Here is a 14101-nt window from a genome sequence, read left to right on the forward strand (position 1 = left end):
AAGTTGACAGACACCATCTACCCAGGTGTGTGCTGGTACTCTTTTTAAAAATAATAGTTCTAGCACTCTTTTTTTCCAATCCGTATTTTAATTCCTCCACTTATTAAAGTGAAACCAAATCACTGCTGCTAAGTAATTCAGCCCATTTGCCAGCACAAGGAAACAGTGCATTATAATTAATGCAGGAATTACAGAAAAAAAAATTGTATTTATCCTGCAGGTAGATAAAGAGAAAGGACAGCAAGAACTGTGATTCGGATACTATATTTGAATTAAATGCTATGGGTCTTTAACAGACCTTTTGCAATCAAAATTATACATGAGGTTTGGAGAGCCAGTTATTCCTAATACTTACATTATTGGCTGAATCTGGTCCCTCTTGCTCATTTTTTCATCAAAAACAAACACAAAACACTCTCTAGCTAATTCATTGGTATTTATCTCTAAATCTTTAAGTAACGTATTTATATTGACAATTTTTTATTTTTAAATTTTAGGCATATATGTACATACTTTAAATCCTATTGGCGTATAGCTAATTTACAATGTTGTGTTAGTCTCAGGTATACAACAAAGTGAATCAGTTCTACACATACATATATCCATTCTTTTTCAGAATGGTTTTAGGTATTGTTGACAGACTTCCCACTATGAAAGATAAAGCATTAGCTAGCTGTCTTTTTTTCCTGTCTCTACAACACACTTCATCTTCTAAATGTAATTATACTGTAATTTTGGTTATTTAACAGTTAATGTTCCAATAATACACTACTTCATTTTCCTTGGAATTCCTTTGTCTCCCTGGAATTATTTTTTTTCTCATACTAATCATTAATTCAACCCCAAATTCTCCATCAGTTGTCTAATCTTTTGTTAATAAGCTCATTCACGATAAGTGCTCAATCAATTTCATCCTCTGTAAGAATTTTTCTATTCTGCACTGGCTGCTCTCTGAAGATAGGCCATCTGGGGGTACTCACGTCACCATACTACCACAAGCTCCTGTTTTTCTGTTGGATCTTATTTCCCGATTCCTGTGTAGTCTTCTTATTTACATCCCTCGTTTTGGTAGAACGCATCTTGTGGTGGACTCCACAGGAAAGAGGTAGGACACCAATTTCCTGAGACTTCATGTTTGACAGTGTTCTATTATAACCTCGCACTTGATTGATAGTTTGAGTATAGCATTCTATATTGGAAATAATTTTAACTCAAATTTTTGAAGACAAGATTCCATTTTTTTCTGGCTCCTAGTATTGTTTTGAGACATCTGATGCCTACTGATTTGCAATCTTTTTTCTTTGGCTGCAGTTCCCAGGCCAGGGAATGAACTCCCACCACAGCTGTAATCATAGCTATAGCAGTGATAACACCAGATCCTTAACCCACCGAGCCACCAGGGAACTTTGCAATCTTCTGTATGTAACTCCCCCCACTGCCCCTCACTGAAGTCTGCAAAATGTTCTCTATGTCCCCATTATTCTAAAATTTCACATTGATGTGCCATGGTCTAGGGGCCTAATTTCATCCATTAGGCTTGGCATTTGACGAACTCTTCCAATCTGGAAAAATACATACTTCAGTTCCATGATACTTGAGTTATTCTATTTATCTCTTTCTAGAACCCTTGGTCTGATCCTCCATCTATATTTTCTCTTCTATTTAACATATACTTATTTTTTGCTTTATTTCTGTAATATTTCTCCACATATCTTTTTGTCTTTCATTCTAGCTATTGTTTTTAATGCTCAAGCTTTGTTTTGTTCCTTTGTCTTTAAAAACAGCATTATGTTACAGTCATGCTTACAGCATTTTTCTCTTTTATCTAAGCATATTAGGATTTCTTCCCCCGACCCTGCATAGTTACTATTTCTTCCAAGTTACTTTTCTCTGTTTATTTCATTATCTTCCATGTCAGAGGCTGTCCTCACCTCTCTAGTTGTCTGCCATTAATTAAGAATTACGACTTAAAAACTGATTAGGACTTATGAGTATCAGTGGCCTTATTGACTGAAGATTCCCTGTAGGTCAGTCAGATGGCTCTTCAGCAGAGAAACCCCAACATAAGAATCTTTAAGCCTATGTTCTGGAGGACAAATGGGATAATTCAGTGTATCTACTTTCACTTAACCTGTTTTCAGAAAGGTACTCTGGTACCTCTTACTTCGATATAGTCTGATGTTCCCAGTCTACAAATCCTCTGCTTTTAGTCTTTCTAGAGAATAAATGCAGTCTTCTGCTTAGATGGGAAGGGCTAATTAGAGTGTGGGAAGGAAAGAGGGTTTAGAATTGATGCCACCAAATCCTAAATCTTTTGAAGATTACAAAGAGCAAATGGTTGGTTCTTGGCTTTCCAATTCAGGATTTAGATTTCAGAGTTTTGCTAAGTGAGTCATAGCTTGCTTTTCTTTTGGTGTTCTAAAATGTTTTGATGTTCTCTCCTTTACTTTTTTTTTTCCTCTCCTTTTTCCCTGAGGGTTTAGCATTTTAAAAAGTTCTTCTTTTTCTTAATACCAAAGCCTATCTTATCTGATGTTAATATGACTACCTCAGTATTTTATAGGTTTGAATGGTACATTTTTTCAACCTTTTTTTTTTTTTTTTAAAGGGCCTCACCTGAGGCATACATGAAAGTTCCCAGGCTAGGGGCTGAATCAGAGCTGCAGCTGCAAGCCTACACCACAGCCACAGCAATGCAGGATCTGAGCTGTGTCTGTGACCTACCCAACAGCTCAAGGCAATGCCAGATCCTTTAACCCACTGAGAGAGGCCACGGCCGGAACGAACCCAACGAACCCGCATCCTCATTGTTACTAATCAGTTTCGCAACCTGCTGAGCCACAATGGGAACTCCCTAAAAAAAGTTTTTTTTGTTTGTTTGTTTGTTTTTTTTGTCTTTTTGCCATTTCTTGGGCCGCTCCCTCGGCATATGGAGGTTCCCAGGCTAGGGGTTGAATCGGAGCTGTAGCCACCGATCTACGCCAGAGCCACAGCAACGCGGGATCCGAGCCGCGTCTGCGACCTACACCACAGCTCACAGCAACGCCAGATCCTTGACCCACTGAGCAAGGGCAGGGACCGAACCCGCAACCTCATGGTTCCTAGTCGGATTCGTTAACCACTGCGCCACGACGGGAACTCCTAAAAAAAGTTCTTTACTGTAGTTTTAGTTGGTTTCCAGAAGGGAGTGACAGTAAGTACAGATTTTTCCTTCTACCATCTTTACCTCCCTGATTACTAATATTTTTAGCAGACAATTTTATTTATAAAGGATTGTGGAACTGAATAAAAAGGTGAAAAATCCTGTTCTGCTTAATCTACAATTTTAAGTAAGAACGCTAACTTAAAGACTGGATTCATGCCATGATTAAAAAATCATGTATACACACAAACTAGGACTCAAAGAGAACAATAAAAAGGTAGAACTGTGTCTTCTTTTCTGTCCCCAATTCTGAAATAGATTGTGCTCGTTAAATTATTTCATATTCTGTTTTTAAGCTATTATATATCTTTAGTGAGCAAAACCACACAAACCTCGGCTATTTAACATTTTTATGTAAAATTTTTGACAAAAAGTAACTAGAGTTATTTAGCGAGATGCCATATTCAGAAGTGTGTGATTTGAATGTGATATGGTCTTGATCTTTACCTGCGACAATAAAATAATGCTAGGTGATGTGTTAACTCATAGGCAGTAAAGCCCACACTGAAAAGAGAAAAAGTCTCCTTGGGTATACATGTTTTTATTTCAGTGTTGATGTTTGACTTCAGTAGTTATTACATGGGCATAACAGACTCATGATATATACTCCAGAAGTCTTAGTAAATTAGAAAAAAAAACCTTTTTTCTTTCTCCATATGGGGTAAGGGCAGTAACAGCAAGGAACAGAGTACAAAACTGGGCCAAACTAAACTGAGTGCATATCCATCTTTTAATACAGACCAAGGGAGATGGGGCAAAATTGAGATGATCAATGCAATTTCCTAAACAAATCCTGATAACCTTAACACAGGCAGCTCTTATTAAGTGATGTTTCTGTTACAAAGGTCATGACATTATCAGGGATTATAATATGATTTGTTTTATTTCTACAAAACACAAATTCTTTCATTCCATTTTAATAATGGATACTAACTCGTGACAGTAAATGAATGTTCTTTCATTCTTGGTCGTACTTGAATGATAGAAAAAAATGGGACAGTATGAAAAAGAAAAAAAGCAAAGGACAAACATTCACAAATACCAGGAGATGACCCAGTGAATAAAAATGACTTCTAAAAATTAACTGACAAATAATCCCTATTCCCTTAACTTGAAGTCAAAGCAAAAGTTCAGTACTGAAATTTTTGGTTTCTTTTTATGTCTGCACCTGTGGCATATGGAAGTTCCCAGGCTAGGGGTCAAAGTGCAGCTGCAGCTGCAGACCTACACCGCAGCCACAGCAACACAGGATCTGAGCTGTATCTGTGATCTGCGCTGCAGCTTGTGGCAACACTGCATCCTTAACCCACTAACTCAGGCCAGGAATCAAGCCTGCATCCTCACAAAGACTATCCTGGGTTCTTAACCCACTAAGCCACAAGTGGAACTCTTCAAATCAAGATTTTAATGTGAGTGTTTAAGGAGATGAGCTTTCAATGATAAAAAAACAAGGTTAGAGTCCTAGTGCTTCTATTTATTTATAAAGTGGGTATGATTAACAGAACTGATTTACTTTGTTGTAGCTATTATTTCAGCAATTTGTTTTTTGGTTTTTTTTTTTTTGTCTTTTTGGCATTTCTTGGGCCGCTCCCGTGGCATATGGAGGTTCCCAGGCTAGGGGTTGAATCGGAGCTGTAGCCACCGGCCTATGCCAGAGTCACAGCAACGCAGGATCCGAGCCACGTCTGCAACCTACACCACAGCTCACGGCAACGCCGGATCGTTAACCCACTGAGCAAGGGCAGGGACCGAACCCGCAACCTCATGGTTCCTAGTCGGATTCGTTAACCACTGCGCCACGACGGGAACTCCTTATTTCAGCAATGTTGCAACATCATTTGGTTTCACTGTCCCCATAACGAACAATTAATTATGAATCTAGTTGTGGAGTAGATTCAGACCAGGAGTTGTAACCTTCCAGAATTATGAGGAGAGAGGAAAAAAAGAAGAAAGGATAATATACATGACATAGAGAAAATAAACACAGAAAAGAGATGGAGCTGTAATGGTGATCAGTCTTTTTCTCTGACTAGGCCTAGGTAGCGCAGTCAGCACCGGACTGCTTCTGCTTTGTGATCTTCAAGGACTTCCCACTATTTTTTCCAAATGCTATTACAAATATGTTCTTATAAAAAAAGCTCTCTACATTTTTTTTGGATTCTGTAAAAAGAGAGGGGAGATGCTAGATTTCTTTTTACTTGATAAGCAAATTTATACAACATGTAATAGAGGATGAAATAATTTTACTTTTGCTCTAGAGATGCTTGATTTTAAGACTATCGCTTTTTTGCCATGGCTGTGGTGTAGGCCTGCAGCTGCAGCTCTGATATGACCCCTAGTCTGAGCATTTCCATGTGCCATAGGTGTGGCCATTCAAAGAAAAAAGATTCTCTCTCATATAAGAATACCCAAGTCTCTCTCATATAAGAATACTAAAGTCAAATGGAGATCATTTAAAATATTCAATTCTATTAAATAGTATAAAAGTATAAACTTTAAACTTTAACATAAAACAATGAGGGGAGCAAAGTAGCCTGAATTATAAACACAATCATAAGATCCAACTGGATCTCACTTTTCAACACTGAAGCAAGTATCTCCATGCTTTAAAAAATTAATATAATCTAAGTGGATTTCCAGGCTGTTAACATCTAAAGGAAAGTTTACTACAGGTAGATTAATAAGTTTATTACATTTTTGGTTCATGACTAGGACTTACCAAGTTCTGCTAAATTGCCAAACGCAACAAGACACATTTCTGTAAGAGCTGCATTTTGGCAGTGGATGCCCAGTAATTTAACTAAGGTAGGAATAACACCCATGTTGATGAGCTGAGCTTGAAGTGAATCTGCAAAAAAAAAAAAAAAAAGAAAGAAAGAAAAACACACAGAAAAGTGTTTATGTATTAAATGGACATCAGTAAGAAGAAAACACCTCTTATCCTCTTTATTATAAAATCAATACTGTTTCAAATATAATAAAGCAATATTAAGTCCATTCACAAAATTGTCTTGAAAATGTTTAAGACATTAGTTTAGAAGAGTTGAATTTTAAAACTTTTCAATATTTAAAAGAAATCTAGAAATGAAAATAATTCAAGTCAATTTTTTTTTTTTTTTTAAAAACATGGCCTTATACCTTTACAGAGCAGGTTTTAAAATGTATAAATAACTAACCATTACTACTGGCTTTTAAGTTAAAAGGTTAGACAAAGTATTGCACTATAGTAAACCACAGAGCATATGAAAAAGTATAAGAAAAAAAAGCAAGTCTAATAAAGACCAAAAGAGAAGATAAGCATCTTAAGAGTCCCTTAAAAACAGCTGCTTCATAATAAAGAATGAAAAGTATATAATACACACATTATTATTTGCAGCAGAGCATTCTTCAATGACTGTTAGGAAGGAAAACAGTTTTAACAAGGAAAGAATTGGTTACTTAAAATATTTTTCAAAGTTTTATTTAATAATAATGACAACCATTTTAGTAAAGAAAGGAAAATATGGCTTAGGAGGTAAAAAGAATGAGGTCAATATGGCTTTGTCATCATTGCCTGCCTTCATTTCCTAAGAAACAAATTGATTTTAAAGCCCTTAATATGCCTTGAATTTCCACAATGGGTCTTGAGGAACAATGATAATAGAATATCTATAGCAGAGTTGAGGTAAATAAACCAAAATGAAAACCAAAATACTACCACTTAGAAAAAGCGAAGAAAAGACATAAACACTCATAAGCTATGCAAAACACTATTACTGTTACTAAGTGGTTCACCCAAAGGTATAGGAATGCTTTCAATTTTTTTCTTCCTTTTAAAAATTATATGCCATTTTCAAGTTAATAATTTTCTCCAAATTCCTTTAAGTTACCAATTGGGAATCTAAAGATAAAAATCTGTTTCTTACAAAACACATTTTTGTCATAGCATGCATCTCTTGGCAGAGTTTGTAAACTAATTTCTGTATCACTCTTCATAGTTCTTAACCTATGGATAAGGCAGTAATTGGCTGATTATTGGAAAAGGGCATAAAGGCAATGTTGACTTGTCTCACATGTCAGTTGATTACTTGCCTGGTGATCTTTGTGCTACATTTTTCCTGTTTTTAGTATGAAATGTGAAGAGACAGCCAATAGAGGCTTACAGGCCCTGAAAACTGATGGTAATTACAGACATTATCTGGTTCAGTTGTGGTGGCCCATCTATACTAGACAGGGGCCTATATACCAAAAGAAGAATAGAAACGGGCCTGAGAAAAGTGAAGTGTACATTTAGAGTTCAAATGGTACAAAATAATTTCAAATTGTGCAATGGAATTATGAAATCTGTTCTAAAAGAAATAGATATAAAAGGATATATTCAACTAAATGTTTTTATGCTAAATATCTTTTTCTAACTATACAATTTAGTGATTAATGAATGATTCACAATACTTGCATTGTCTTACAGGCAAACTACTTGTTATACCCATTGTATTATATTTAGGATAGTATTATACCTACGTGTTAGAGTGGCAGAATACTTGTATTACGGTTATAGTGTTTATAACAATCATGCACCAATAAGTTTTCCAAGTTAGACATTATTTCAGTTACTTACCAGTAGATAGAGTTCTATATTATTGGATCACCTCTGCAGATCCTTGTTCTTTAGCAGTATTTTAAACTTGCATTTATTTATTTATTCATTTTGACTACCTCTTCAAATACTGCAGAGCTGTTGAATCATTAAATTTCAGGTACGTAAGCGTGAGCACTAGCGCATGCATTGAGTGTGAGTCAAACTCCACTATATGTCTGCATATATGTAAGCATCACACACCCCCTCAGTACTGTTGGTACAAACTATAAAAATCCAACAGTCCAGGAACATCAGAGAATAACGGAACTTATGAAGGAGATAACTCAGCAGGAGAATGCCGTGTGGAAGATGATGTTCTTCACATTTTCTTAACTTGGCATCTCTACCACTTTCTTGGACCACTTATAATATTATGAATTTTGGTTGCAGGGATAAGAGGGACAAAAAGTTAAGAAACATTGCAAAGTTTTACACAACCTGTGCCATACAAATTGAGGCAGTAATATCTGAAATTGTGGTAAATCAGGAGAAAAGGTAGCATGGTCTAAGGACATATGGTGTGAATTGCCATAATTCATGAAAATTGCAATGCTCCATGAGAATGTGTTTTCAAGCTACCTAAGAGCCAAATTAGCTGTATACTCACATACAACACACATACCACACACACGTAAAGAGGAAAATATATAGTCATCCGACGACAGAACTCACTTTGCAACACTTGGGTGCCTTCTTTTAGATTTACTTTTATGATGCTAACCAAAACAAAAATTATACTTAAGTAACTCTAAAGTCTGTTCAACCAATTATAGGCAAGTCTTTGTCCTTGGAGAATGGAGGCCCAGAAGAGGGAAAAACAGGCTGATACAAATTTTCATTTCAAGATAAGCAGGCATGCTAGAACATGGTTCTCAATGAGGAGTCCCCAAAACCCTTTCAGAGGATCACCAAGTTGAAACTACTTTCATAAAATTAGCAAGATTTGACTTGCCTTTTCACTGTATTGACATTTGCACTGCTAGTACAAAAACATGGGTGGGTAAAACTGCTGGGGCTCTACTACGAACCCAGGCAGTGGCACCAAATTGTCCTAGTATTTGTATTCTTCACCATCACACACGCACAGTAGAAGAAATGCTGTTCTTTTCAGGAATTTTTTTTAATTTTGAAATTATTTTTCATTAAAACATGCTATTTACATGAACGAATAATGGATTTTTATTATTTTAAAGTGCAATACTAAATAATTTAAAAATTATCATTTTAATTTCTAATACTGTAATATTGATAGATATAACCTATATATATAAACAAAAGTCCTTTGAGATCTTTAGTAATTTTTAAGTATCTAAGAGTCCTGAGGTCAAGTTTAAGAATCACTGCCAATGGATTACCTAATTTTTATAGGAATTGAAAAAAAAAAAAAAAACCATGGAAAAAAGATTCTGAAATTCAACCATATGCCTGACTGATGTGATAGTAGAAAATAATTAAAATTAAAAACATGGTAGGAATCCTCTATTTTATTGTTCAGATATTTTGAGTGAAATAAAATTAAGGTACCTGACATCTCCTTTTGCTTATGGGTGTAGAAATTCTACTTAATCTTAGGAGAACATTCCATGATTAGATGTGTTTGTCTATCTTATTTACAACTTAGTATGTTACTAATAAATAGTTTTGGGGGATGAGTAGGGATCCTGTTTGTATGGAATAAATTAGTATTAATTCTTACGCTGGAAGCAAATGATTGTGTTTAATCACCTTTTTCTTACTGCCCAAAGAGGGCTATGAATAGATTTAAAACAACAGTAGCTGACACTCAAGCTAGTATGAATGGTATCAGGAGTATAACTTACACCAAAGACTAACTGGAAGAAATTATTAGAACCAGAAATAGTTCACATTTTTTAGATACATTTGAGAGAATAAGCGACATAATGCAAGACTGAGACTTTTTGCGTCCTTGAATGAATACCAACAACTCCAAGGGAATGTTTATCAGAGCTCAACAAACACAATTCACAGAAATGCAACCCAGGCCCATACATAGCAAACACTTATGTGTGAAAGACAGTCTTGAGACAGCACAATGTCATAAATGTCTGAAGACTTTTTAAAATCGCTCCTGACACACATCACAGACAAATACTGACCAAAATTACATAATATCAAGATGACACAGGCCCTGCATGATCTATGGGGAGGAAGAGGAAGAAGGGCACTGAGGGGGTGCAATACAGATGCATATACAAAGAGATATAAGGCAATCAACGCATGCGCTGGTGTGAACACTTACCTACCTACATTTGAATTTCAATGGTTCCAAGTTCTTCAGGTCACACACATGGAAACTCCAAAGAATGGAGATCTGGAGAGAAGATCTTAAGTTGAAGAACCTTTTTCCCCCTGAGTTTTAAATTTATTGTTTAAAACATTGGTATAGATTATAGGTCCAGAAAAGTATGCCAAGAATTCCACTAACTCAAATGAAGTTATGTTGATCAATTACTAAAAAGGTTTAAGATGATTATAACACATGTTCATCTTATTCTTAAGAAAAGGCCCTTATAGACAATGTCATAAAATTATTAAGTTTATTGGTAAATATAACTTAATTATGAAACTGTGTCAAAATAAAACACACAATTTAAAATACACAGTCTCTGTATTGGCATGTATATTTGGTATGTATATTATTCATGGTAGAAAGAGTACAATATCCCTATTTATAGGCTTGCATTAAAAACCCCATCTACAGTCACGATTAATTATATACAGTTGAAACAAAAAAAAAAAAACCAAGCAAATACAAATCTTGCTGAGAAGTTGTAATATAAGTTGGATAAAAATCACTTGGGCATAATAAAGACTGAAGAAAACTGCCGTTGACTAATGGCACATCTGTATTTCAAAAAATATATCTATAAATTAAAAATCAGATGCGACAGTGAAGTAGAACTTGTAAGCTGAAGGAAGTTGTAGCTCTCTTATAATGTTGAAATGTAAACTGACTTAAATACAATACCAAGAGGATGGCTTGTGATTAAAAACTATACACACATGCGCAGGTACAAGACTTTCTTTTCACTTATTATTTAGTATTTTTTTGTGGACCGATGAAAAACATGAAGTATTTTTATTCTAAACCTAGTGCTGAGCATAGAAAACTAAAAGCATTTAGAACTGTTTAAAGTTGACTTCAATTATTTTGAAAGCCCTCTGTATACAACACATGCGTTATGTTTTACACCCAGATTATCCCTGTAATTTAAGCCCTAGGTTATACATTTCAACGACAAACAGCAATTTCAAAGGAAAAAAAAAATAAAAGAGAATCAGGATTCATTAGTATTAAGAACATTAGAGGTTTAAAAACAATACCTTTACACATTTCTTGCTTTCTAAAAGTTAAACAATTTAAAAAAGGATTTTTTGAAAACGGATTTTCTGGATTCTGAAAAGTCTCTACAGAGCAAAATTCTCCTTCTGTAAAAAGTTCTAGAGATAAATGACAAAATTATATGAGTGACTTTATCGTAAAACAACAGCAACAACAAAAAACCTCAAAGCAAAAAACAAATCACGAGAGAAAGGTAAAATGTTCTATTATTCTTAAGAGGCCTGTGCATTTAATGTTCTCATTCCAATGGCATCTTGAACAATTGCCTTCATCTGGTAGACAGTTTTTTCCCTAGACTCACTCCAGATTAAATGATTTACTACCGATCAACACCTGCTATAATGAATTCTGCTACAAAGAAGATTTCTACAAATGCATCTACTCTGATTAAAGAACACTATGCCTTCGGAAAGAAACTGGTCTTTTAAAGGTTAAAATTGCTCCTTGTTTTTTAGAAGAGGACTACTGCCAATTGCTGCTTAAGTAGCTCTTACTGGGAGAAATAAATCTAGTCTTGGCTCTCATATGACATTGCTGAATGGCTACATCTAGAGTACTATAAATTTAAGCCTAAATTTTTGTACAGCAGATCGAGCTAATTGCCAGGTTAATTTACATGACAACAAGTATATCTTACAAGCATATGTGTTTAAAAACATAAAAATTCTTTGTTTTACAAAAGGATTTACTGGCTTTAACAACAACCACCAAAACCCCCCCAAATATTACTAGTTACCCTGGGGCATTACTATGATTAAGTTTTTACACCGTAAAATTACATAGAAGTTATTTGCAACACACAAAATGTGTTAACAAGAAATACCTACATAACCCCAAGACTTCTATTATCTTGCCAATAATCATTTTTCAGCAGTATTTAATTAAATCTTTGTTCAGTAAATAAAATATAGGCAGTTTGTTGTTAATTGGATTTTATTTGTAGTTAGAAAACAGTTATAACTTGTTAATTATACAAGTTAATTAACATAAGGTACTTTCCTGCCCTGAGTTTCTCTGAATGAATATTTTAAGTGGTCTAAATAAAACATGCCCTGATAGTTGGCCAAAATCCATCATTTGGCTCTGGCTTTTAGCCTCAGCTCTTGAAGGCCAAACACCTGAATGCTTCAATGTCATTTCTGGCATCTACAAACTTGCGCACAGTCAATGATTATGTGCTTGATACTATCATATTAAAAACAAGGCCTAGTCTTTCACTTTAATCTTCACTATTTAAATGTCCATTTTTAAATACAGATAAGCATTCCAGGTACAGAGGAAAACCTCTCGATGTGTTTCATGCGCTGAAATTCTATCAGCTGAAATGTAAATGTATAATTATATTGCAATATTCAAATGTAGCAATAACTAATGATGGCAAAGACTATACAAATGTAAAAGTTAGATCAAGGCAGAATAATAGAGATTATCTATTCTTTTTAGAATTTACAACAAAAAATAAATGTTAAAAGTTGTTTTTGATTTTTAGCTACTTGATTCCATTCAGGCCATGAATCTTTCAAGACAAAGTCCAATTTGAAAATCCTTTACATCTTGTGAGGATGAGTTAAATCAGAAAGCCAACCTGCCACCTCAGATTTTCACTATAAGGAAAATCCTGGAAATAATATTCAGTAACCTCTATGATTTGTCATCTTCAATCCAGGCATAAAGCAAGTAAAGAAAAATATGTTAGAGGATGAGGAACCCCAAACCTATTTTGTTTTTCCACTGTCCTCAGCTAAAACAGGTTATCTATTTGGTATCCATCAGAATGCTAAATGAACTATCAGGATTATAAAAACAATCTATAAGCTGAAAATGCTGCAAAGAAGTATTTTTTTTTCTGTAATATAATGCCAAGCTTTAAATCATTAACAAAAAACTCTAACAATCATTTCAGATTGTTGCATTCAGAAGTTCATTCTCTAATGGCCAAAGCTAAATATTAATGCTAATACTTGACCACTGGGAATTAAACCAAAATATGCATTTGATATACCTCTACTGAAAACCAAGTTCTTAGTCGGTTCATTAAGTAACAACATGATTACAGTAATTGTTTAGTAGGATTATGATGAAAAGCTAACCTAGTCTAATTGGCCAAATTTAATATGCAGAATTAGCAGGAGGCACAAGAACAACTAACTGCTCTGTCAGTAAAGCAATCTGCTTAAAATGATATTTGTAGCAGAACTTTATGAATGCAACCTGCTTCAGATTGATCTGAAAGCTCTGTTAGACAAACAGGAGAAATTGGGACTTTTTTTAGAAAGAGAACAGCAGTCAGTAAATAAAGAATTCCAATATTATTATTTTTTAAAGCCTAAAAACTTTTCAGTGGCTTGATAAGTCTTTAACACACTTTGCTTAAAATACTAGAGTACTTTTTTTTGACAAATGGGGCAAAATGAAAAGCACTTCTCCCATCCCTTTATAAACAGAGAAAATAAGGAATGGAAAATACAACAAAAACAGTATGTTGGAAAATCAATATAATTAAGAGAAGAGACAATAAATTGCAAAGATACACTCTGAACTTTGTTTTGCTTTGTTTTGCTCCTTAAAGTTCGAAAAACAGTTTTTAGTATTTAGGAAATGTGTGGAATTATTAATTAGCTTATGCCCACAGAAATTAAACTTTGGCAATAGTTTCCCACTCACACAAAGCAATTCATCTTCTAAACATCTAACATCTAGGAAGTGTTCTTTCTTACCTATAATGAAGTCATACCAAAACAAACATGTAGCTCAGGCCAAAGCGTTTTTTCAGTTTTTAATCTAGATTATTCCTTATTAATTTCTATTCTTTCTATTTTAAGTATGAAGAAAAATCAAGTATGCCAAGTCATTGGGCTGAGTTCACTAGGAAAATGAGTATTAATAGAATTAGGAAAATATTGCTTTTGGTTGAAAT

The 14101-nt window shown here is 34.5% G+C and overlaps 1 protein-coding gene across 5 annotated transcripts in view; it reads right to left on the reverse strand.

The window, feature by feature from the left end:
• Positions 1 to 14101, reverse strand: part of RAP1GDS1 (Rap1 GTPase-GDP dissociation stimulator 1) — a 140690-nt gene that overhangs the window by 33766 nt on the left and 92823 nt on the right. For all 5 annotated transcript variants that reach the window (XM_021101742.1, XM_021101741.1, XM_021101740.1 and 2 more), the window contains one exon: positions 5922 to 6050. In XM_021101742.1, the coding sequence (XP_020957401.1) occupies positions 5922 to 6050 (129 nt within the window). The remainder of the gene's footprint in view (positions 1 to 5921; positions 6051 to 14101) is intronic.

The sequence above is a fragment of the Sus scrofa genome, chromosome 8 (assembly GCF_000003025.6).
Source record: "Sus scrofa isolate TJ Tabasco breed Duroc chromosome 8, Sscrofa11.1, whole genome shotgun sequence".
Lineage (NCBI taxonomy): Eukaryota > Metazoa > Chordata > Mammalia > Artiodactyla > Suidae > Sus > Sus scrofa.